General features: G+C 37.1%; 1 protein-coding gene across 11 annotated transcripts in view; it reads left to right on the forward strand.

Moving 5' to 3' along the window:
* PAM (peptidylglycine alpha-amidating monooxygenase) overlaps window positions 1-22,889 on the forward strand; it is a 299,875-nt gene that overhangs the window by 200,055 nt on the left and 76,931 nt on the right. For all 11 annotated transcript variants that reach the window (XM_090276530.1, XM_090276531.1, XM_090276535.1 and 8 more), the window contains 2 exons: window positions 9,677-9,762; window positions 11,156-11,239. In XM_090276530.1, the coding sequence (XP_090132656.1) occupies window positions 9,677-9,762; window positions 11,156-11,239 (170 nt within the window). The remainder of the gene's footprint in view (window positions 1-9,676; window positions 9,763-11,155; window positions 11,240-22,889) is intronic.

Here is a 22,889-nt window from a genome sequence, read left to right on the forward strand (position 1 = left end):
CTTAATGACATCATACCCATATCATTTTAAAGAGATTTTAAAAACCTATCTGGCAGCCCATATTTTCATTTCATCTATAGGCTTGTTATAATTGACTTTATAACTATGAAAAAGCAACAGTAATCAATACTGCTATTTATCTTTTTTTAACCAAGGCTAGAGTTTTCATCTAACATTTAAAAGTAGGATCTGTATGTTGTCTGTTCAGTATGAAAACTGAAGATGTGCATTAAGTAAAACTGTTCTAGTGACTCTTACTTCCACATTGCTGCTTTACTCTCCATTTAAAGATGAGACAAACATTTTAACCTCCGATATTTAGCAAAATCCATCGGTCTTTAAAGAATTGGAGCTTGCAGGATATTTCATGGGCCAAACTTCTCAGTTGCTTCATAAAAACATCCTCTACTTCCTACCCTCAGTGCTACACAGGCCAAGCCCTGGAAACAGTCAGCAGATGTTTTCCAGCTGCTTAGCCTTTTATATGTCCCACCTGAATTATAATACTAATAACAAAAATCTATCAGTGTCAAACCCAGTATTCTTTTTCTAAAATATTTAAGTCATGGGATTTATAACATTCATTTTACAGATGCAGATCTATTCTTCACTTGCTCTAAGATACAGACAGTAGTTAAAATATTTCCAAACTTTCACATGTATTTTTGGTTATAATAACTATAATGTTTTTTTATTATTCTTTATATTTATTTTTCTACTGTTATTCTATTACAATTGTCCCAATTTTTCTTCCATTGCTTTCCACTGCCCCCCATCACCCCCACAGTCAATACCCACCCCATTGTCCATGTCCATGAGTCATTTGTACTAATTCCTTGAGAATCTCAAGAACCTATTCACACTCTTGGGAAATCTTTATGCGAATGCAAAGCTGTTTTAACGAAAGAAGAAAAAACTAATACAAGGATAACATCAAGCTAGGGTTTTCCCCATTTTCATTTGACTCTTTGCCAGCAGGTTGGCAAATGGGTCTGTGTTTCCAATAAAGTAAACATTTTCCTCTGAAATTATGAAGTTATAATTCATCCCCTGTCTTCAGGCAGCACTTTTAATATGAAGGCAGAGAGCTATTCTGATGATGTTTCACTGTTGCGCTGCCCTCCTTTGCTCTTTGTAATTGCCTCATTCTACTGTTCATTAAAATATATTTACAGTTATATTAAGTTTACATGAAAATAGTAGGCACAGCATGAAGCAGTTTTCATTATGCAGTCATTTTAATTTTAAAGTTTTTTTCCTCTACACATATTCTAGTCTTCTGTGTCTCATTCCAAATTAGCAGCTCACACTGGTAATGTGTCTAGTTAATTATATGCATGTGCATTTAAATTGCATACATTGATGTGAACCTTTTAATATACTGTGGGGTGGTCCCTTTATAGTTAGAGTGGGCCTGGTACTCAATTCCGAATTTACATACCTCTTGAGGTTGCAAATAAGGACTAGCTGGTGGAAGAGCAGCAGTTCTGCCATCCCATGTGAAGAAGGCAACAGTGCCTGTCAGATGTACCCCCACACCGTCTTTCCCAGACTTTTAAACGAAACAATTAAAATATCTAGGGACCAACAGAAAGTAATAGCACCAAGATTGGAGCAAGCATAGCAATAGCATGATTTGTTGGACTTCATTTGTGCTTTCAGACTTAATTCGAAGCATAGCATTTTAGGTTCCTCAGATTTGTTGTCTAAATAGGAGCTATAAGTGAGCAGATGCTCTTTGGGACGTTTTAGGGTCAGTAAGGAAATGAGGTGGTGAAAACTGAGTCATTCAGATATAAAATTGTTATTACTGCTACCCACTAAAAATGCAAGTTTTAGGAATCTTGGAGGTTGAAATATTGCATTTATTCTGTGAATTATTTCTCTACTTTTTTACTCTAACGATAACATTTTTAAAAATAATGAGTGGCAGGGGGTGGGTAAAAAGGTGAAGGGATTAAGTACAATAGGTTGTTACAAAATAGTCATGGGGATGTAAAGTACAGCTTAGGAAATATAGTTAATACTATTCTAATAACCATATGTGGTGCCAGATGGGTGTGAGATTTATCGGGATGATCACTTAGTAAGTTATGTGATGTCTAACCACGAGGGTATACACCTGAAACTAATATAATAATGTATGTCAACTATAATTAAAAAAACTTTTTAAATTAAACTATTGGGTAGACCAAAATGTTTGTTTGTTTGTTTTTTCCATAAGATGCCTCTAGTAGTGCTTACTTATCTTCAAACTTCATTCAAAATAATTTTGTTGGATTGTATTGTGACAGCTGTCATATCAGTGTGCATTTTTAAAAATTATCAAAATTGGTGAATTTCTGTGTAGCTTCTTTAATATTGAAGATGGAAGAAAATAAGCAACATTTTTGGCATATTATGCTTTATTTTTTCAAGAAAGGTAAAAGCACAACTGAAACACACAAAAAGATTTGTTCAGTATATGGAGAAGGAGCTGTGACTGATCGAATGTGTAAAAAGTGGTTTGCTAAATTTCGTGCTGAAGATTTCTTGCTGGACGATGCTCCATGGTCAAGGTGGTCCTCAACCTTTTCGGCATCAGGGACCAGTTTTGTGGAATTTTTCCATGGACAGGGTTGGGGTGGGGGGATGGCTTAATATCCTGCCACCAAATGCAGCTTAATTGTCACTTGCCACTTACTGATAGGGTTTTGATATAAGTCTGCAAACAATTGATTTATTATGGTCTCTGTGCAGTCAACCTCTCTGCTAATGATAATCTGTATTTGCTGCCGCTCTCCAGTGCTAGTATCACCGCCTCAGCTCCACTTCAGATCATCAGACATTAGATTCTCATAAGGAACACGCAAAGGAGATCCCTTACATGCGCAGTTTACAGTAGGGTTTGTGCTCCCATGAGAATCTAATGATGCTGCTGATCTGACAGGAGGCAGAGCTTAGGAAGTAATGCAAGTGATGGGGAGCAGCTGTAAATACAAATGAAGCTTTGCTCACACACTGTTCATCTCCTGCTCTGCGGCCCGGTTCCTAACAGGACACGGACTGGCATGTGCCCATGGCCTGGGGGTTGGGTACCCCTGCTCTAGACCTTTCTTCTCACGTCACCCCACCCCCACACTATACACATCTCAGAGTTCACTTCCATGCCCCATTGTTGACCCTTGTAGCCGGGCTTCACAACACTGACCTTGCAGTACTGCCGCTGACATAAATCCAAGACCCTCCTTCCTCAGGCAAGGCTCATTTATTTGACTACATTCTAACTTCCACCTTCTTTCTCTCTCCTCTTTAATGCCACACTTCTTGCAAAGAAGTCTGTACGTTCCCACCTCTCATTTGCTCTTTAGACTATTTTAATTAGTTCTCTTACTACCACTTTGCTGATGTAACAGCTTAGCAAAGTTCACCTCAAACTTTCTAATGGCAAGATCCAATAGGTTCTTGCTAACCATTTATTTGATCACTTTGTGGCATTTGTCATGGTGACTACTTGTTTCGCCTTTAAATTCTCTCCTACCTTGGCTTCCATAACATCATGGTCTCTCTTGGCTTTGCTCCTCCAGTAGTTAAGAGTATAAACTCTGTAATCAGCACCAAGTTCAATTTCTGTCATCCCACTTACTAGCTGTGGGCAAATAAAATCTGTGAGCCTTACTTTCTCATCTATACTACAGAGGTAACGGAACCCTACAGAGAGTTATGAAGAGGATTAAGTGAGATAATCTAAGTAAAGCACAGTGCCTAGGACACAGTTTAATATATATGAATGGTCATACTTATTCTTTCCTGTTCTTTAATCCTGGCATCTCTTCCACTCCTTAATTATTTCCACTCTTTAATTATTTAAGTCCCTTAAGAGTCCATTCTTTATAGTCTCCAATCCCATGCATGCTCATTGCCTTTGTTCAATGCTGACCATTCTGAAGTTCGTGTCTCCAGCCCAGGCTTCTACTTCAGCACCTGTGATGCCTTATGTTAGGTAACTGTTTCCATGTCTGTCTCCTGCCACTAGATTGTGAGCTCAGTGAGGGCAAGGGCTCTGATTTATTTGTCCCTCCTACCCCCACTCCCTCCCCAGCACCTAAAGTAGTGCTTGGTGCATGGTAGTAAGCCTTTAATAAATGTTTTCTAAGTGAATGAAATCTTTCTGGATACCACCACCTTTTAACTCCATGCCAAGTTCCTTAGACCAGTTGAAGTTCATAGAGATCAAATTGACATACTCAAAATATCCAAATCAATGAAGTTATTGGTGAAAATGAAAAATGTGTCTTTTATTTTACAGAAAACTAAATGGACTTTTTTGCCAACCCAATAAAATAATAATGAGTGGTTAGCTACAGAGAGTTCCAGGATTTGAAAGTCATGATATTTTCTTCATATAAATAGTTTTGGCATTCAGGGTCATTCTGGAGCCCTGTGTTTTTGTAATGTGAGATTGTATAGGCTTATGTACCTTTATTCTGTTGAGCACAGGACTTAAGGCTCTTAAAGCAGTTTATGACTATGCACCCCAAGACTTCGTTTATAATATTCCGTGATTAAAGCAAACAGGTTTGTTATGTATCCTGCTTTGTATTTTGGAAGTGATCTATGCAGAGCTAAAATTATTTCAGCCTTAGCAGTTAATATTTGATTTGAAAACTATTTCTAGTGATTCTTATTATAACCAACTACTCTTTACAAGCCAAATATGGCTTCTGCAGGTTGTTTCCCCATCTGTAAAATGAGGATATTAATTCTACCTAATTGGGCCATTATGAAGAGTGAGGATATGTAAGTAATGTTCTTTGGCACAGTGCATGGCACACAGAAGTACTTAATAACTGGTAGCTATTATCCTTATCCATTTGTTAATAAAATATTTATTAACTATCCACTATGTGCAAGCACTTTGGTAGGCACTGAGAATTTGGTGTGGACAAAACAGATACACCCTGCTCTTAAGGACTTTACTGCTTCTCCAAGCTCATTTTGTGGCACTGTAAATCATTGCTTTGTTGAGCTTTCCCATTAAGTATCCTGAGAGTTACTATGTTGATTGCATACCCATTGCACTGAAATTCACGTAAGCTTTGTCTGAACTGGGAACTATATCCTATGGATTTATAGAATAGTTAATGATATTTGAATAACTGACTCACTGAATGCAATTTTGAGAGGTAAGGACATTCCATATATGCCATTGATTTTATGTTGTGTTCCTTAAAGAAGGTTCTAACTTTGGATTCATTTTCTTGTGGTGATGTTAAAATTGTAACTGAAGACCATAGAGACTTAACTTGAGGGCCTGACAATTTTTTTAAATGTCTTTTTGCCAAAATAAGAAATGAGCTATAAATTCTCATCTTCCCTGAGTAAACTTGGATTGTAAATAGCCTTTAACAGATACAAGCAGAGAGTACTTTAACAGTCAGTCGCGCTTTATTTGGCTAATTCAAAATGACAGGCTAGCACTTTTCAGTTCTTGGCGTGGTCTAAAAATATTCATGCCATCTGAATTGGTTTCCCCATGGGTTAGAGGTGAAAAGGTTCTACAGCAAAGGTTCAAGAATCCAGAATAGTTCTATTTTCAAATGCTAATTCTCATCATTTTTGCAGTGAATACTAAGAAACCACAAGGGAGCTATGTGAATCTTTTCACAATTAATTGACTTAATCTGGAGGAGCCTTTAAGAGCAGTTGCTATAAGAATAAGGACGCTGGTTGATGAGGCCTGAAATTACAACAGCCACTGATCAAGGGCTGGTTACATTGTTTCCTAACCTTAAGACTCTTATTAATAAGGATAGTAAAAATCCTATTTTGGTGGGACCCTTTTTGGAAAGCCAAAATACACCATATAAACTTTATCCTATCAGTTCTTTTATGTGGAGAAAATATGATGCTCTTTCAGTTTAAAATGGGAAATAGAAATTTGAAAATGAAGAGGCATGGGGGTTTTATCCCAATGCTCTTTGTGACTTGTGTTATCCATCACAGGATCTGTTTCTCTCAGCCTCTTGTTTTTCCTCTTCACTTAGTCCTTTCACTCATGGATTTTTAGGGTTAGTTTCAATATTCCAGCTCCCCCCAGTGAGTCGTTCTTTACTCAGTCTTGAGTTTAGTACGTTCTTAAAAAAAAAAATGCTAAAACAGGATTTTAAAAATTAAAGTTTGTTTTTGAATTAATTCTTTTACCAGAACTGATAAGAGAATTAAATATAAAACCATTGTCTCTTTGCACATAAGTCAGAAGAACTTAGGTAGAGTTTTATTTTAAAATTGCATGCACAAATTGCAATATAGTTCAGATATGATAGTAGTCATCAAGCCCTGGCTGGTGTGGCTCAGTGGATTGAGCGTGGGCCTGCGAACCAAAGGGTTGCCGGCTTGATTCCCAGTCAGGGCACATGCCTGGGTTGAGGGCCAGGTCCCCAGTTGGAGGCGCGTGAGAGGCAAGCACACATTGATGTTTCTCTTTCTTTCTTTCTCCCTCCCTTCTCCTCTCTCTAAAAATAATATATATATATATATATATATATATATATATATATATTATTTATTTATTTTTTTAAAGAATGGTAGTCATCAAAGCTTATTTTCATATATAATTCTCTGCCTACAAATCACTCTCACAAATCAAGATAGAAGGAAGTGGGACAGTCAGAGGTTTGAATCATGGCTCAACTGTGATGTTTGGTGGTTACTTACACTCTCTAGGCCTATTCAGCTGTAAAGTGTAATCTACTTGCAATATTCTTGTGAGAATGAATATAAACTTCTTTGTACAAAATACCAGGTAAGTAATAATTCAGATGTTCTGTTATTTAATATTTTAGTTAAAACTTATTAACTAAATTTAAAAATTTTTTTTATACTTGACAGTACGATAAAATTTAGGACAATTCAACTCTTTGAGAATTTGTATATGAAAAGCTAAAAGTGTACTTAGCAGTTAACTTCACCAAACATTTCTTGAATATTTACTAAATGCCAGGCAGGGTTGTAAGTGTTGGGAGTACAGGGTGAAAGATATGACCCCAAACTTCATTGTACACAGCCTGGTTGAAGAGGAGGGAGTAAGCTGATTCTTAGGATGAAAGCTACAGTTAAAGAATGGAAGTTGAATGGGGCAGGGATCAGAAAAAGCTTCCATGAGGAGGAAGACTTGTGTGGAATTTTGAAGGAAAAGGTGAGTAGGACAAGTTTGTCAGGTAGAGAATTGGGGAAGGGATTCTCCAGGCAAAGGGGACAATGGAGAAGAGAGAGATTAGAAACTGGCAGCCACTTGGCATGACTAAAGAGTCTTTTTTTTTTTTTTCTTGGATATATAACAAGGTTTCAGATCATGAAAGACCTTATGCATGCTATAATGTTTGGATTTTATTTTGACGTTATTCATGGGAAGCATTTGAAAGATTTTGTGCCAGCAAGTAACGTAATCAAATATGTTGCTTAGAAAAATTTACTAAACCAGTTTTCTCTATATTTCATTCTGGTTTTTACTAGTCACACACTGAATTGACTTCCATATCAGAGGAAATGATTATCTTGTTTAACCTAAGACTGTCATCACATTGATGTTAGGCACTGTATATTTATGATCTTTGTTGAAAGCTATGAAAATTGTCATGCAGATCCTTACATTTTAGTAGCTGACAGCAGTGAGGTACAAAGTTCATCACAGCTGACAATCTCATTTTTTAAACTCTTATAGCATGAGGCCAAGGAGGAAAATTTTGCTTTTGGGTACTGTCCAATACCCTAAGCCTTTTAGCACACTTGGCACAAGGATGTCACAGGCATTTGTTCCAATGCACAAGTCTCACGTGGTAATGATCCTTCACCATAAGTATATTGTTCTTGACAGTGAATAGCAAGAAACCACTGGCTGATGTGTTTTACATGGCACATTACCCAATTTCTTTCTGCAGCCTGATTTATAGAACCAAGAATATTTGCTGAGCATACCTTACAGAGACCTCCTGGTTCCTGGACCCCCACTCCTTTATTCAGACAGGTAACAGCTGTCTGTACTTCCTGCCTGTCCAGGCCATAAGCAGGGGACATGTTAGGAGTCCCTGCCTCTTGAGTATGAAGGTACTTCTCACTAGTAGTTTTTCTCATTTGTGACCTGGCTGTTCTCCAGGTTTCAAGCCTCAGTTTCTAGCCTGTTTAGGAAGCCAACACAGCCTGCCCTTTGTTCCCCTCCAAGCCACGGGCACATTTCCTCCTATGTGAGCCAACCTCCTGCCCAAGAAGCTATGTTTGCCCTAGTCCTTGATAGTCCTCAAATCTTTCAGATCTACCTGAACTCCTGACTCTGACCTTGCTTGGTGCTAATTACTCCAAACACAAATTCATAAAAGCAGCATAAAAATGTCACCTAATGGTGTTTTGAACAGATCCAATTCTATAACAGAACAAACTAAGAGATATAGTGTAATGAGGGGGGGGAGTGGTTTGGAGTCGTACAACTTAACATTTATGAGACTGGATCTGCCAATGTAGGTACCAGTGTGCGAGTTAACGTACCATCGCAGCCCAAGCAAGAGAGGTTTCCTACAGGAAGGGCCTTTTTAGGGCCCATAGATGTGCTCAAAATACACAGCTGTGGGTCACGTAAGACCATCGGAAAACACATATAATTACATATTATTTTTGTGATTCATCACTGTGTTTTAATTATGTTCAATTTGTAACAATGAAAATACATCCTGCATATCAGATATTTACATTATGATTCATAACAGTAGCAAAATTACAGTTATGAAGTAGCAACGAAAGTAATATTATGGTTGGGGGTCACCACAACATGAGGAACTGTATTAAAGGGGCACGGCATTAGGAAGGTTGAGAAACACTGTGTTAAGGGGAAGTTCTAGGATTCAACTCCAGATATGGCTTTCTATCTGTGCTCCTTTCACCATCCAATCCTGCCTCTCAACAGTGAATCTTTAGATAACGTGAATGTTTTGCTAAATGATGCATTACTCTGGTATTATGCTATTAGTTGTATAAAGTGCTTTCACTTACATCTCATTTGACTTACTGAATAACTCTGTGAGGTAAGTGTAACTATCTCTGTTTTACAAAGGAGAAAACAGGCTCAGTAAGATACAGTGATTTGCACATGAAACAACTTGTAACTGACACAACCAATATTCATATATGTATATGCATGTGTAACACCAAGAACCCTTTAAGTAGGATATACTTGTAGTGTTCATCCTACTGAGTGTAGGCACCACATACTATTTGTTGCAACAGCCAACGACTTGATAACACAGATCTCCAAAGTGGATGTTTCTTTTAGTCCACTTCTAAATTTCCTCTGCATTAGCTTTGGTTTATTCAGACTCTCTATGTGATGCTTATTTTTCTACCTGATTACATAGTGTACATTCCACATCTGAACATATTGAATTAGAAATTGTATATCCACCTCACAGGATTGCTTTACATTGGGCAGCAAACAAACAAAAATCTCCTTTTATATGTCCTTTCACATCGAAAATATTCTTTGCTCCAGTCTTCATTAGGACCTTACAGCTGATATGACTACAATGATAATCTATCGATGTAGTATTTTATTTTGTTGTCATACATTTTCCCCTATTCCCCCACTGAGGTGAGTGATTTCTGCATTTACTACTTGCATCTTCATTCATAGCTACTTTTTTTCTTTCAGGTTTTGTGATGAAGGAACCTGTGCAGATAAAGCCAACATTCTGTATGCCTGGGCAAGAAACGCTCCCCCTACCAGGCTCCCCAAAGGTAATTCTGAGGCCCTTTAGATAGCCTCATATTAAGCTGCCTAATTTCTGATTCCAAAGTACTTTTTATTATATATCCTTTCCAACAGTTGTTGACAATGTTTCACTCTGCAGTTTTACACCAAAAAAACAAAAAAAAAGTGCCTGTATCACCTGCTTTGTTTTGAAAAGTTTTCGTTTAGGTAGTTACTCTTGCTCTGCTTCTCCCTGGTAAGTAATTTACCCACACCGCAGTTTAGATAGAAAACAACCAAGTTGACCTCAAGCCACCTTGGCCTAAGGCACATTGGTTCTTGACAGCAGTAGCATTTTATGAGCCAAGAGGACTAGGAATTAAATAAACTGCTGTTTCAGCAAACAGATTTTTTTTTTTTTAATAGTCCTGGAACCAGGGTATTTAATGTGATGCCAAACCTCAGCTAGCTTTCTGACTTCACCTCTGAAACTGTTCATAGCTTCCAGTGTGTGAGTGAATTACTAGACTCTTTTATTGCCTGAATGTTTCTTAATGTCAAAGTGAATGTGCAGTTCTGTTACAGAATAGGTCTGCCATGGTTCAGGTCTGCGCCTTGTGAAGTACATATTCCTCTCTTGCCTCCCTAACTCATGTCAGCTCTAACTGATACCTGTTTTGCTTTGCTTCAAATGAGTCTCGGGATCCTCTCTATAGTTTACAAGACAGCCACTACCAAGCAAGTTTGGAAATTAATAAGGGGGTCTGTCATAAATCTGTTGATATTTTAAAGATCCATTAGTAGAACATAAAAAAAAAAATTTTCTACCTGTCAATATTTTCTCTAGATGATTTTTAACTTACTAGCCAATTCTATTAATAGAAAGGCTATTAGGAACCCTTCAGAGTCCAAAAATTTATTGGCATACTAGACTTTGTAAGCTAGTGGTAATGTTTTCCTCAATAATATTTTTGCAGATAACCTGTTATCAGATAGAAAGAAAAGTAATTCCTCTGAGGTGCTCCTAAAAAGTCTATTTCCTATATTCAATGAGAAAATAAAAATAATATGAATATAAAAGCAATAAAATGAGAGAATGGGTTTATGCATATCTGTTATATAATCAGGGAGAGACTTTTGTTTTGCTTTATTCTGTTTCTTTCAGAATGAGTGAGTTGTCCTCTTAATGTGTAAGTGATTATTCTGGTTTTGAAGTGGGGACTTTGTATATAATTGTGTCAGAGCTTTGAAAAGATTGATAGACTATATTAGAAATTTTCAATAAATGCCTAGTTTACTTTCATTTTCATATAACATAATTTTATATGCAATACGCTGTTTTATTTTCCTTTGTATTTCATAGATCAACAACCTGAGATTAGCTCCATTTTAGACTTCCATTTCTAAAGTGTTAATTTGTCATCTTTTGTAAATCTTTAGGTGTTGGATTCAGAGTTGGAGGAGAGACTGGAAGTAAATACTTTGTACTACAAGTACACTATGGGGATATTAGTGCATTTAGAGGTAAGTTTTGAAATATTGGAACTAAGCACAACTCTCAGTGCTATATTGTTTAAAATATATGTACTAACTATATCCACATACTAAAAGGAAGACTTGATCACATCCTCTGCCCACTAGGAATTGACTGCTTTTGTTTCTTTTAATTTGGGACTATGAGGAAATTTATTTTGAAGGGCATATATGCATGCTACTGTGCATTCTCTTATGCTGACTTTAGGGTTCTTTGGCCTTCCAATGTATTATCTTATCTACCTGCTTCTAATTGGGGCATTCCTTCCAAGCAACATTGTCAGAAAGTCTAGGCACTAGTAAATTATTTAATTCCGTAAGCCAGCCCTTGGGAGAGTCAGCAAGTTTTACAATACCAGGGAGGTTCTCAAACACTCAGGCTCGTGCCGGTGCTTAATCTATAATCCACACTTTCCCCCTCAGGAACTTGCCCGTTGTCCATGGCACTAATGCAAACACCACCCACCCCTGAGACACCCGCTGCCGAGCACCACCCTGGACACCCACTGCTTACCCGTGATTAATGTGCACTTCATTTAAATGCTCCTCTTCTTATTATAGAATCATTAACATGAGGAAGGGACCCCTTTCCCAAAGCAACCTTGACTGGTGCCTGTGGTCCCTTCTGCTGTGTTCAGTCAAACTCAGGTGGCATTCCAGGTTCACGCTCCTGTGTTCATGGGAGTGTAAATACTAAGCAGACTTCTCCTTGGTTTGTCAGCTTTCCTACTGTCAATTTATCATTATATTTCTATTAATTAACCTGATATATTCCCCTCTCTAGACATTAGCTTTATAATCCCAGCTAAGACTAGAAGTACACGTCCATTTCTGTGTATGAAATGTACTCTGGGCAACGGGGAGGGATATGATTGCGGGAGAGGGGGTGGGTTGGGTGGGGGAGAGAAATTAGGGGAAAGGGGGACAACTGTAATTGAAAAACCAAAATTAAAAAAAAAAAAAAAAAAAAAAGAAATGTCCTCTGGGGCCTTTGCTGAGACATTCCATAGATTCTCAGCCTTTAGGATTGGGACAATACATGCAGCTTCCTGTGGAATAAAATGTTGGAAAGAATAATTTTATGTACAGTAATTGAAAAGTGATAATTAGTACTTTAGTTAGATATATTATCAATTAAACAGGCTCCATGTGGATCAACCCATGGATCCAACTTCCAAATAAAAGTTGTTTTGACATTAAAAACATACTTTGAATTATATATACCTTTTCATTTTTGGAATAGAACTTAATCTTAAATTGTTAATTGTCTGTAATGCTAAGACAAGGTTTTGTTGAAAACAATGGAATAATTAATGTTGGTGTTTAAGGAACAAAGACAGAAATTATCTGCTCTAAAAGTGTACTATGTTGGTATCAGTGAAACAGGCAGATTCTAAGACAATTGACTTCCAAAACATTGACAATACTTTAATTTTTCTAAAAAGGCAAAGAAGGCTTCCCCTGTCCACCACACTCTCTCCCCTTTTCATTCTTTATCCCCCGAGAGAACCCCTAGACCTTACCTTTCAACCTAATTCCTCTGAGCTTTGTAGTATCTCCTAACAGATAGTGCAGCGGTGCCCTTGGGAAATGGGTGACATACTCTAGTTCTGAAAATATATTACTGTAATAATTTAAGTTAATTTATTACTGATAAAGAATTGCAATTTGTTTAATCTACAGGTAATTAAAAAGTTCTGATAGTTAATGCATAAACATATATAAAAGATTGATGAGAAGCATATAAATTTTTTATTTTTCACTTTTTTGGGAATCTTTTTTATAAAAGAAGATACATATGAAATATGAGGTAGAACGATTATTGATTCTGTAATTCATAGACCTTAGTGTAATATAATGAATATATAAATAAATGTATTCATTAATTCATTCAGTGGTATTAAATATTATCTTGTGTCTTAAGCTATATGTGGCTTAGAAGAGTAAATAAACACATGGGAAGATATCAAATCTCACTGAAACAGTAAGAGATCATTTTACACTCATTAAACTGGGGGTGAGAGGAGATTGAATTATAAAACCTAAGACTGCCAGGGTTGGCATGAACCTGGTACAGTTTGGGGAGCTATATAAATTTGTGCGGTGTTTTGCAATGCAACTTCATTATATATATTTTATATAGAACATTAAAATCCTGCTCTGTGCTTTTATCCTAAAGAAGATTTTTTTTTTTTAAATAGCCAACCTACCCACTGTTATTTATATACCATTAACTATTAATATGAAAAACTAAAAGTTAACAAATATCCCTTAATAGGGGACTAGTTAAATAAATGTTATAACAACAAAAAGAGCTAAGCATAAAATGTTATATAGACTACATAAAACTGTATGTATGCTTGTATGTTTCCAAGGATTATAAGGAACCAGGAAAAATAGAAAAGAGTCAGTAAGCAGGAAGAACAGGAATGTGTGGGGTTTTTTTCCTTTATAATGTAAAACATTGCATTTTTAAATTCCACAAGTAGAAGTACTATGTTAAGTCTCTCAGTATCCACCAGTCTATGTGCTGCATTCCCACTCACACTCTCTGACAAAGAAGAGTTAATGTAAATCTACATGCCTGATTTGATTTACTAAGAAGTGACTTTTACTTAAAAAAGTTTCTGTACTGTGCTTGTACACTTATCTCCAGATATACGTAGAAGTGAAAAAGAATGTCATCATATCTTCTAATGACTAAAAATAATTCTACATGTTATATATGTGTTAAAAATATATACCCATATATAATCATACTAATTCCAGTGAAGATTTTAACTTAATGTTGTTTAAATTATTGATAATGCCTTAAGTACATAAATTATAAATCAGAAGCAGACTAAACCATGAAGAAATTACTGCAGACTTCTGAGAAGTGAAAAAATGTTTAACATAAGGGCCTGAGCATTTTCCCACACAGGGAAGTTTTAGAGAGGTGAGAAGCCTACTACTTTTCTTTAATGAATCACCAACAGTGAAGGTAAAATATCTTCTAAAATTTGTTGGAATGTGATAAAGTATCAGAGAGAATATAACCTAAAGCCAACTGGGTATGCTTGGATTGTGATTTCTATTAGTAGGAACAAATTGTGTGTGAGTTCTTCGGAATTACATGCAATGTTTGTTTTGTTTGGTTGTTGTTTGTTTTAGAAATTGTTTGTTTTGTGAAGCTGTAAAAACATCACATATAAAGAGCCAATTTCATTAAATGCCATATTAGTCATGGTGTCACACATGTACCGAGTGTACTAATCCTCCTGCCTACAGGTGTTTAGTATATTCTAGCAGGAGAAATAAGAACAGAAATAGGGCATTTATAGGCACTAATTGAAATGCATTCCAGATACAGAGCCTGTGGAAAGGTAGAGTGGACAGGTCTGCCTGGAAGGAGGTGGGGGGTGGGGAACATAGTCTGTGAAATAGCTTCTTAGAAGATGGAACCAGAGCAAGGATTTGAATGGTGATCAGGAGCCCCCAGGAAGAAAGAGGGAAGGGGAAGACACAATACAGACAAAGGTAAAGCCATGTACATAGACTCAGGAGCATGAAAAGTCTCATGTCCGCAAGGAACTCGTGGTAATTTGGCGTCGCTGGAGTGTGTAACGCAAAGGGAGAAGTGGCGAGAATTGAGAAGAGAGGTGAAAGGTGGGAGACCAGACCATAAAGATTCTTGTTGGGACTTCACTATGAAGGCATTCAGAATGCTTATTAGCCAAGCAGTCACCTGATGGGATTATCACTTCAGTCCTAGGCTTGCGGGCACGGAAACGCTACTATTAGCTTTATGATGAAAGGACTGGGGCTCTAGGAGGCCATAGTGAACCTGGACTGGGGCTCAGGAAAGCCAGCATGAGTTGGTGTTATATTTTTTAAAGGTGGGATTTCTATAAATTAATATTCTTTGTAAAACAGAATGTAATCTAATTAGAAATGAAAGTCCCAAAAAGGCAATAGCATAGTGCAGGGGTTAGGTGATCACAGAAGGTGGCACTTGCTGGTTTTGTGTCCCTCACCAAGTTTCTAAGCCTCCCTGCCCACCTCATCTATGAACTGGGATCATAATGTTTCACATAAAGGTTTCTGGTAAATACTCAATAAATGTTAACCAGTATTATTATAGACCCTGTAAAAGGCTTCAAGGGGACATAAAATTCCCTAAATGCTTAGTGGTCATAGTTGCCCATAATATGAAGAATATGTTGGTTACTTTTCAAGGGTGTTTAATTTCTTGTCAAATTTAAACACAGAACTGGTTCACATCCCTCACATTGCCAATAGAAGTTTCCTACTTGTGATCTGTGTCCTGTTTTCCAGTCGTTTTTGTTATTTGTAGTTCAGTTATACAAAGAAAGTACAAGATCAAATCCTTGCACTTATGGAGATTAGAATAGTGGGAACTAGAGAGTCTTCCTGGTCCTTTATTTTCTTTTCTTCCTATGTTTTTTCAATAAAATCTTATTCCAAAGAGAAAATTCTCCTGAGGCTGCTGCAAAATTTTGCCACATTTCTTACATATGTCTGACCCAGGGGACTCTCAAGAATACTGGTCTCTCCTTTCCAGAGCATCTGGCATTAGCTTAGTAGTCTCCAATAGTACCTAATTTCTCAAACTGGAAAACCATGCATCCACCAACTGTAGTTGGAACTAATATTCTTAAAACAGAGGTAAGGATCTCTTCCCAAGTGTATAACCTTTGCATTGGCAAAATTTCCAAGCTGCCTACTATCCTTAAGCTCTTGATTGCATGTAGGAAAACTAGCAGGTATTCTTCATGAAGGATACAGACCACACACACACACACACACACACACACACACACACACACACACACACACACACACACACATCCATTTTAGAATGTTCCTAAGAGTTTATAGCTACAAGATTTGTTTTCCTTAGGTTGGGTGTTTAATACTTATGTCCTAAATGAGATGAATGGTACCTGGGATTGTTTTCAACTCTCCTTTATATGAGCTTTAAGAATTTTCATTTCCAAATTCCTGGTAAAATTATTAGTAAAATTATATCATAAAATTCTAGTTAGAACTGTTAGAGAACGAATCACTTTTAATAGCCAGGTTTTCCAGACAGCCAAGGTTTTAACTCTTTACCTACTACAATGTTAAAGCATGTTGGCCAGGAAATCTTTCCCAAGTATAGTATGTGCTTTATGAAATTAGAATAGTTGGTATATGTTAAATGCCTGCAACTGTGCCCAACACGGAACAGACTGGCAATAAATGTTAGCTGTCTTTATACCACCTACCCCCTTCTGCCTAATGATGTTCCTCAAAAGTTTAGGAGTAGAGTTTTTCCATGTTACTGGGCTTGCTGCCTTTTTCTCTCTGCTTTTCTATATTTTCCATAGCTTCCTCTGTTGTCAAGCTCCCGCTTCAGTTCATTTTCATTCAAACAGAGCACTGCATGGAGGGAGGTAAAGATGAGTAAGAACAGATTCTGTCTTCTGTAGCTCGCCCAGTGGAAGCAAATAAAGCAATAACTGTAATCACATGAGCCAGTATACACTCAGTGTAGTGAGAGAGGGGGTTGAAAGTCAGGCAAGACAATCCTGCGTTTAGAAAGAGATTTTGTGTTACCAGATTGATTTCCTATAAGCATCCGTCTCCCTTGTTCTACATTGATCCTTTAGATGTGGAATCTGTGTAGCTAAGTTTCTTATCATTGTTTATAAATTTAAAATAAACAGTCTGAATTGAAAGCCCTTCAGGGCAACTTTTTGAATAAAATCTTGGGAACACTAGTGCCTGGACTTGGTAACTTTCAGATTTGAATTATCTTTGTCCTCTTTGTGCTGTTCCATCCTGGCTATGTTCCATTTAGGGGTGGCTTCTGGCTTAGTTCTGGACAGGTGGGTGTTCCTGCTAGACAACAGGGTTGCTTTCATGCATGCACACCCCACACTCACACACATACCCAGAGCTGGAGTTGCTACTGTGCCACAGTGGAAGTGTGGGAGAGGGAGTGTGGGAGAAGAATGGGGGGGTTGCGGAGGGGTGGCAAACCATGGCAGGCAGGAGGGAAAACAAGGCCTCCAGAGGAGCTCTAATTCCACTGCATCTCTGCCATAGAAGACCACTGCCAGGAAGCTATTGGAAAAGGCTTTGAAGTTGCGAGCCCAGGAAAAATCCCTTGCTAATGCATTTTTGAACAAGATGGAGCATAGATCAGTGGCAGGGCAGTTACACTTAAAATTATTCATTCCAGGATAAAGCAGACTACTATGACTTCAGCGTAAGTGTTAGAGCGCTCTTGACTCGTTGCTCCCTGATTGCTGAGAGAGCTGGAAACTGGGTGGAAGATTGCTCCCCATTGCTTCCCTTGCTGTCTTCCCTACAACTGTCCTAGACACTCCCGCCTGCACACTTTCCAGTGAGATATACAAGTCTGTCTTTACTCACTCCTCTGCAAAGTGAGGGATACTATGGATCAGGGTATTTAAATTCATGATTTTTCAAGTGTTCCGGATTGCTTTTCATATTTAAGAATTTCCTTTGAAATTGCAGATATGGAGGGTGTTGCTAATGCTTCCCTGCTCCCAAGGAGATGCCTGAAAGCTACAGAGTCTCTGCACTGACAGGGAGACATGGAGGGCACCCTCCCACACTCAGCCCGGCTTTCCCCAATAGGACCCTGACATGCAAATGGCCCAGCAAGACTAATCTCCTTCCACCCCTTCTAAAATATAGCAGTTAGTTCTCACCAAGAGCTTTCATTCTAGCGTGCATGTAGTGCTCCCAAGTTTTCAACACCAGGGACGGCCACCTGCTTAAACAAGCCTCATCCCCAGGAAGGGTGCACTTCACCTGCTTCCCTTTTCTCTCCTCAGGCCATTCATGTGATACCCATGCAATCAGCAAGTCTCCTTCCTTCCCTCTCCAACTCCCACTTCCTGTTCCTCTAATATTCCTTTATATTGTGGTACAAACTTTTATTTAATTACTTTGGGCCAGATATGGTTCATTATTAAGAACTTAACCTTTTGGAAAGATACTCAAGTGCATAATTTATATATTACATTTTATCGCCTTTGGGGGTCTGAGGCACCATCTGTAATCAAATACACTAATATTCCTATAGCAAAATGTTCAAATAGTCACACCATAATGAATAAATAAAGATCATAAATAGCTTCACATTCATTTAGATCAGATTTTGCTGTCAAACATGAAAAAACTTTAGGCTTTTCAGAGTTCGTCATTGCAGAAAGTTCTAGTGTTAGAACAAAGGAACTTATTCCTTAATATATGAGCGCTCAGTTAAAATACTAACACTGATTGGAGGACTCTGGATAAATTTCAATATTTTCCTATTAAAATAATCTCTCTCAAACTTTGTTTTTCACATTTTGGAAAATAGAGAAAAACATTAAAAATAAAAGTTAAAAACATTACAGTACCTTACTATTCTTTAAAAATCTATAATCTACAATATGAGGTAATGATTGCACATGTCTGGGAGTGTAGTAACAACCGCTGAATTGTACACTTTAAAGTGAACTGTATGGTATGTGAATTATATCATCGTAAAGGTATTGAGAAAAGGTATATAGATTTTAAAAAATTATAATACCCTCTTCAGCCTCACCTCCCTTCCCCACCCCCAACACCCTTCTCCAGGTAACTACTCTTTATGTCTGCCAACTTTTCATATGCTTATTCCAACATTTCTCTATACACAGAGAAACCACAGGTATATAGATAGGTGCTTTCTTCTTTTTTTTGACAAAGATCAGATCACACTCCCCATATATCTGCATCTGATGTTGTTTTTAACTTAACAGTGTACCCTGGGCATATTTCTAAGGCAGCACATGTAAAGCTCTGCCATTATTTATAATGGCTGCCTTTTATTCTGTTATGTGGATATGCTATAATTTATATACCCTGTCCCCTATTAAAGACATTTAAGTTCTGGGTTTTTTGCGATTACAGGCAGTGCTGTGGTGAATGTTAGAAATGTTTTAGGTAATCATGCATTGCCACTTCAAGGTAGATGGCTGGAAATGGGATTTTTGGGTCATGGAGTGTTTAAACCTTAACAAATTCCACTGAACTCGACAAAACAGTTTTCCAATTTACAGTTCACAGTGAATGGGCGAGCCCCATGTTCTTACCTGCACTAGATCTCCTCACACTTCACAGTTTTTGCCCAGTGTTTACTTAAACATAGGAACTCCTCTACTTGTTTCATTAAAGGATTTGAATTAGCTGGAAGGTCTGAGTAGAATTACCTCTAAAGTACATAATCTAGGTCAGGATTTTTCAAAATCTCATCTGAGGACTACCTGCACCAGAATCTCCCAGGGGTGCTTATTAAACTGAAAATTGCTGGTTCCAACCAGACATACTGAATTAGATGCACAAAAAGTAGAGTCTCGGCAGTGGTGTGCTGGAGGGGTTCATATTGACTCACGAGCTAATAATTTTCAGATCCTTAAGGAGCTGATTGTTCATTGTAGCTACCATTAAAAATAAAGGCAATGAATACTCAAAAATCATCATCTAATTATATTACTGTTATCTGTGCTCTAAAGAGTATTTATATCTAGTGTATCTGTATGGTGGAAATACTATAAAATGGTGTTAACTGCTCATCTCTTCCCAACCCAGTGTTCAGTGATGTCACATTGGTAGCTTGAAATCAACCATGGTGGGAAAATTGACACCATGGAAATTGACAAATGCTGCAAATCAGTGCTTGATAATTTTGTTGGTGATTAGGATTTAAGGAAATTATGGAAGAGATGTTAATACTGCAGATTATTGTGAGTAGCCAAAAATATTCTTTCAGTATTTAAAAACTTATTCAGTACAAAAAACATTCTGCTCACATCATTGATGAGCAACTACAATTCCAACATATGTCTTTGTTGCTTCAGTAAACAAGAATATCAGCAAACATTCTTATCTTAACTACTCACTCATCAGTTCCAACCACAGCAAAAATTTAAAATAAGATTCTGTGATATTCAGTTGGTTATATGTAATGTATAATAAACAGTATTATATATTGTTGTGCTGCACATTTTTATATTAATAAAAATATAATAAAATTTATATATATACACGTAGGCATATTTTTTCAGAGAGCCAGTGCACACTACTGAGCCTGGGATCGGAAATGTTAACAAGCTGGCTAGTTGATTTTTATGCAAATCAAAGTTTGACAGCTGAGGCTCAAATTGTCCTAGTAAGGATTGAGTTTACTTTTGTATTTTTTCCCCTGCGGTACAGGTATATCAAGGCAATCTTCTGGGGCTTGAGACAGGGGCAGAGTAGTTTGCATTTACCAAAATATAATTAAATCTCAACTCTCTTAAGAAAAGGGGTGCTTTGAAAGTGGAAAATGCATTTAATTACTGTCAGGTTATTCTAGCACTTTATTTTCCTTAGAAATTTAAAGGAGAGTTTATTTTTATTCTTCACTAATTCAGAAAATTTGCTCCTTGTATTTTAAAATGCTGCAATAGTAGAAGCCACTTACAACGTGTTCATGACTTTTTCGGACACCCCTTCCCTATATATAGGTATGCAAATGTTCCTTCTTTACACTTAAGCTAGATAAACCTTTTTGAAGAAGGAGCAAAAAATAGTAAGTTATACCCCTTCAGCTTTTACATTTTTTTTTCTTTTTCTTTTTTGATTTACTCTTTATTGTATTTTTTCATTTCCATTTAATCCTTTTATATGCCCCTCCCCCCAGCAATCACAGCACTGTTCTCCATGAGTCCTTTTTCCTTTTTGCTCAATCTCTCCCCCTCAACCTGACCCACCATTAGCTGTCATCTGCTCTCCATCTATGAGTCTGTTTTTGTTTTGCTTATTAGTTCAGTTTGTTCATTAGATTCTACATGTGAGTGAAATCATATGGTATTTGTCTTTCTCTGATTGGCTTATTTCACTTAGCATAATGCTCTCCAGGTCTTTTTAAGTGGAATCTATGGGGTGACAGGGACTAGACAGTGAAAGGCAGAATCCATGACACCTACCTGAAATGAAATGATTGGCGAGAAGGTAACATTCAACTTGCATGAAATTCCATGGCCATAGTCTCATAGGCCTTTCCAGAGATAGGGAAGAGATGGAACCGTGGCTGAGAAAGCACGGTTGAAAGGAAACAGTGGAAAAAAAGGAGCAAAAACCATAGGTCAGAGGTGTCATAAACTAATTTGTTTCTAAAGCACTTGTTTTTAGTAGCAGAGACTGAGTCTTCGGGGTGATTACACTAGAACAGTGTGGCTGGAAGGTATCATCTAGCCCAGCCACTCTAATTTACAGAGTGGAAATCAATGCTTAGAAAGGTTAAGTGACTTGCCTAACGTGGTAGAGCTACTAGACCAATGCTATTAAAATGAAAATAATCTAATTTGTGTTAGATTTCTAGTTTGTATATGTGTCAAAGTTCATATCCTAACTATATAAAACAAGTAGTAGAGTCGGTGTTTTTAAAAGTCCTTTGAATTGCTGGGAATGGAGAGGAATGAATTTATTCATGCACAATAGAATAAATATGAATAAAGATGGAATCATTTACCTCATCTCATTTATGCCTCTTCATTCTGACGTATTAAGTAATACACTTCCCTTAGCATGTAGGGATATTTCTAAATCAGGTTGCTTGATAATTCCACTGATTTCAGAAGAAGGGTAATCGGATGTTCTCATTCTTCTCCAACTTTCATTATATACAAGCTGCTTGATGTGAGTCATGGGAATTATTTTAGAACTATTCAATACCTCTCAAATGATCCAAAAGGAGCCTATTATCTTGAAGTATTCTTTTGCTCTTGCCAATCTCTTCACATAAATATGAGCACCCTGATTCTCTAGCTTCTGCATTTCAACTTTGCTAATTATCTGCAGTATGAAAAACTAATGATCCTTATTCTCATTCATTCCATGGACACCTGTTTGTTTTAATACCTAAATATGGTCATTAAGCATCAAGAATTACATTTTTGTTCATTTGGTTATGAGAAGATATGTAAAACACTGCCGTATTCTTTTTTAAAAGAATATCTCAAGAATGTTTTTATTCATTAAAATGTGTTTTTAAAGCAATTTAACATTGAACAGTGTAATATTTAGCTAAAGTGAAGTTGTTTTCAGGAAAAAAAAAATTGTTCCCTAATACCATTAAGTTTTTCACAGTTCATGGTTTTTTGAGAAAACCTTATACTTTACATTCATTTACCCCTTTGCAACTCATGCTTTTATAGTCCTTCATAATTAATTTCTTTTTTTGTCCTCACTGAAAGATATGCTTATTTTTTTTAGAGAGAGACATTAATGTGAAAGAGAAGCATCCATTGGTTGCTTCTCAAACACCCCCTGACTGGGACCAAACCCGCAACCCAGGCATGTTCCCTCACTGGGAATTGAACCCTCAGCCTTTGCTTTACAGGATGATGCTCCAGCCAACTGAGCCACACTGCCCAGGGCTATCCTTTTTTGAAGCTGATCAGGGCTACAGTCATCAACTAAGTAATGCCATTTAAATTAATAACAGATAACATTTCGTTTTTAACCAAAAGAAATTAAGAGGAGAAATAAAGTATTTTCCCATTGTCTCACATAAAAATGAGAAAGTACAATTAAATTTCAGTGTAATCTATAC

The sequence above is a fragment of the Furipterus horrens genome, unplaced genomic scaffold (assembly GCF_987537825.1).
Source record: "Furipterus horrens unplaced genomic scaffold, mFurHor1.1.pri manual_scaffold_5, whole genome shotgun sequence".
Classification (NCBI taxonomy): domain Eukaryota; kingdom Metazoa; phylum Chordata; class Mammalia; order Chiroptera; family Furipteridae; genus Furipterus; species Furipterus horrens.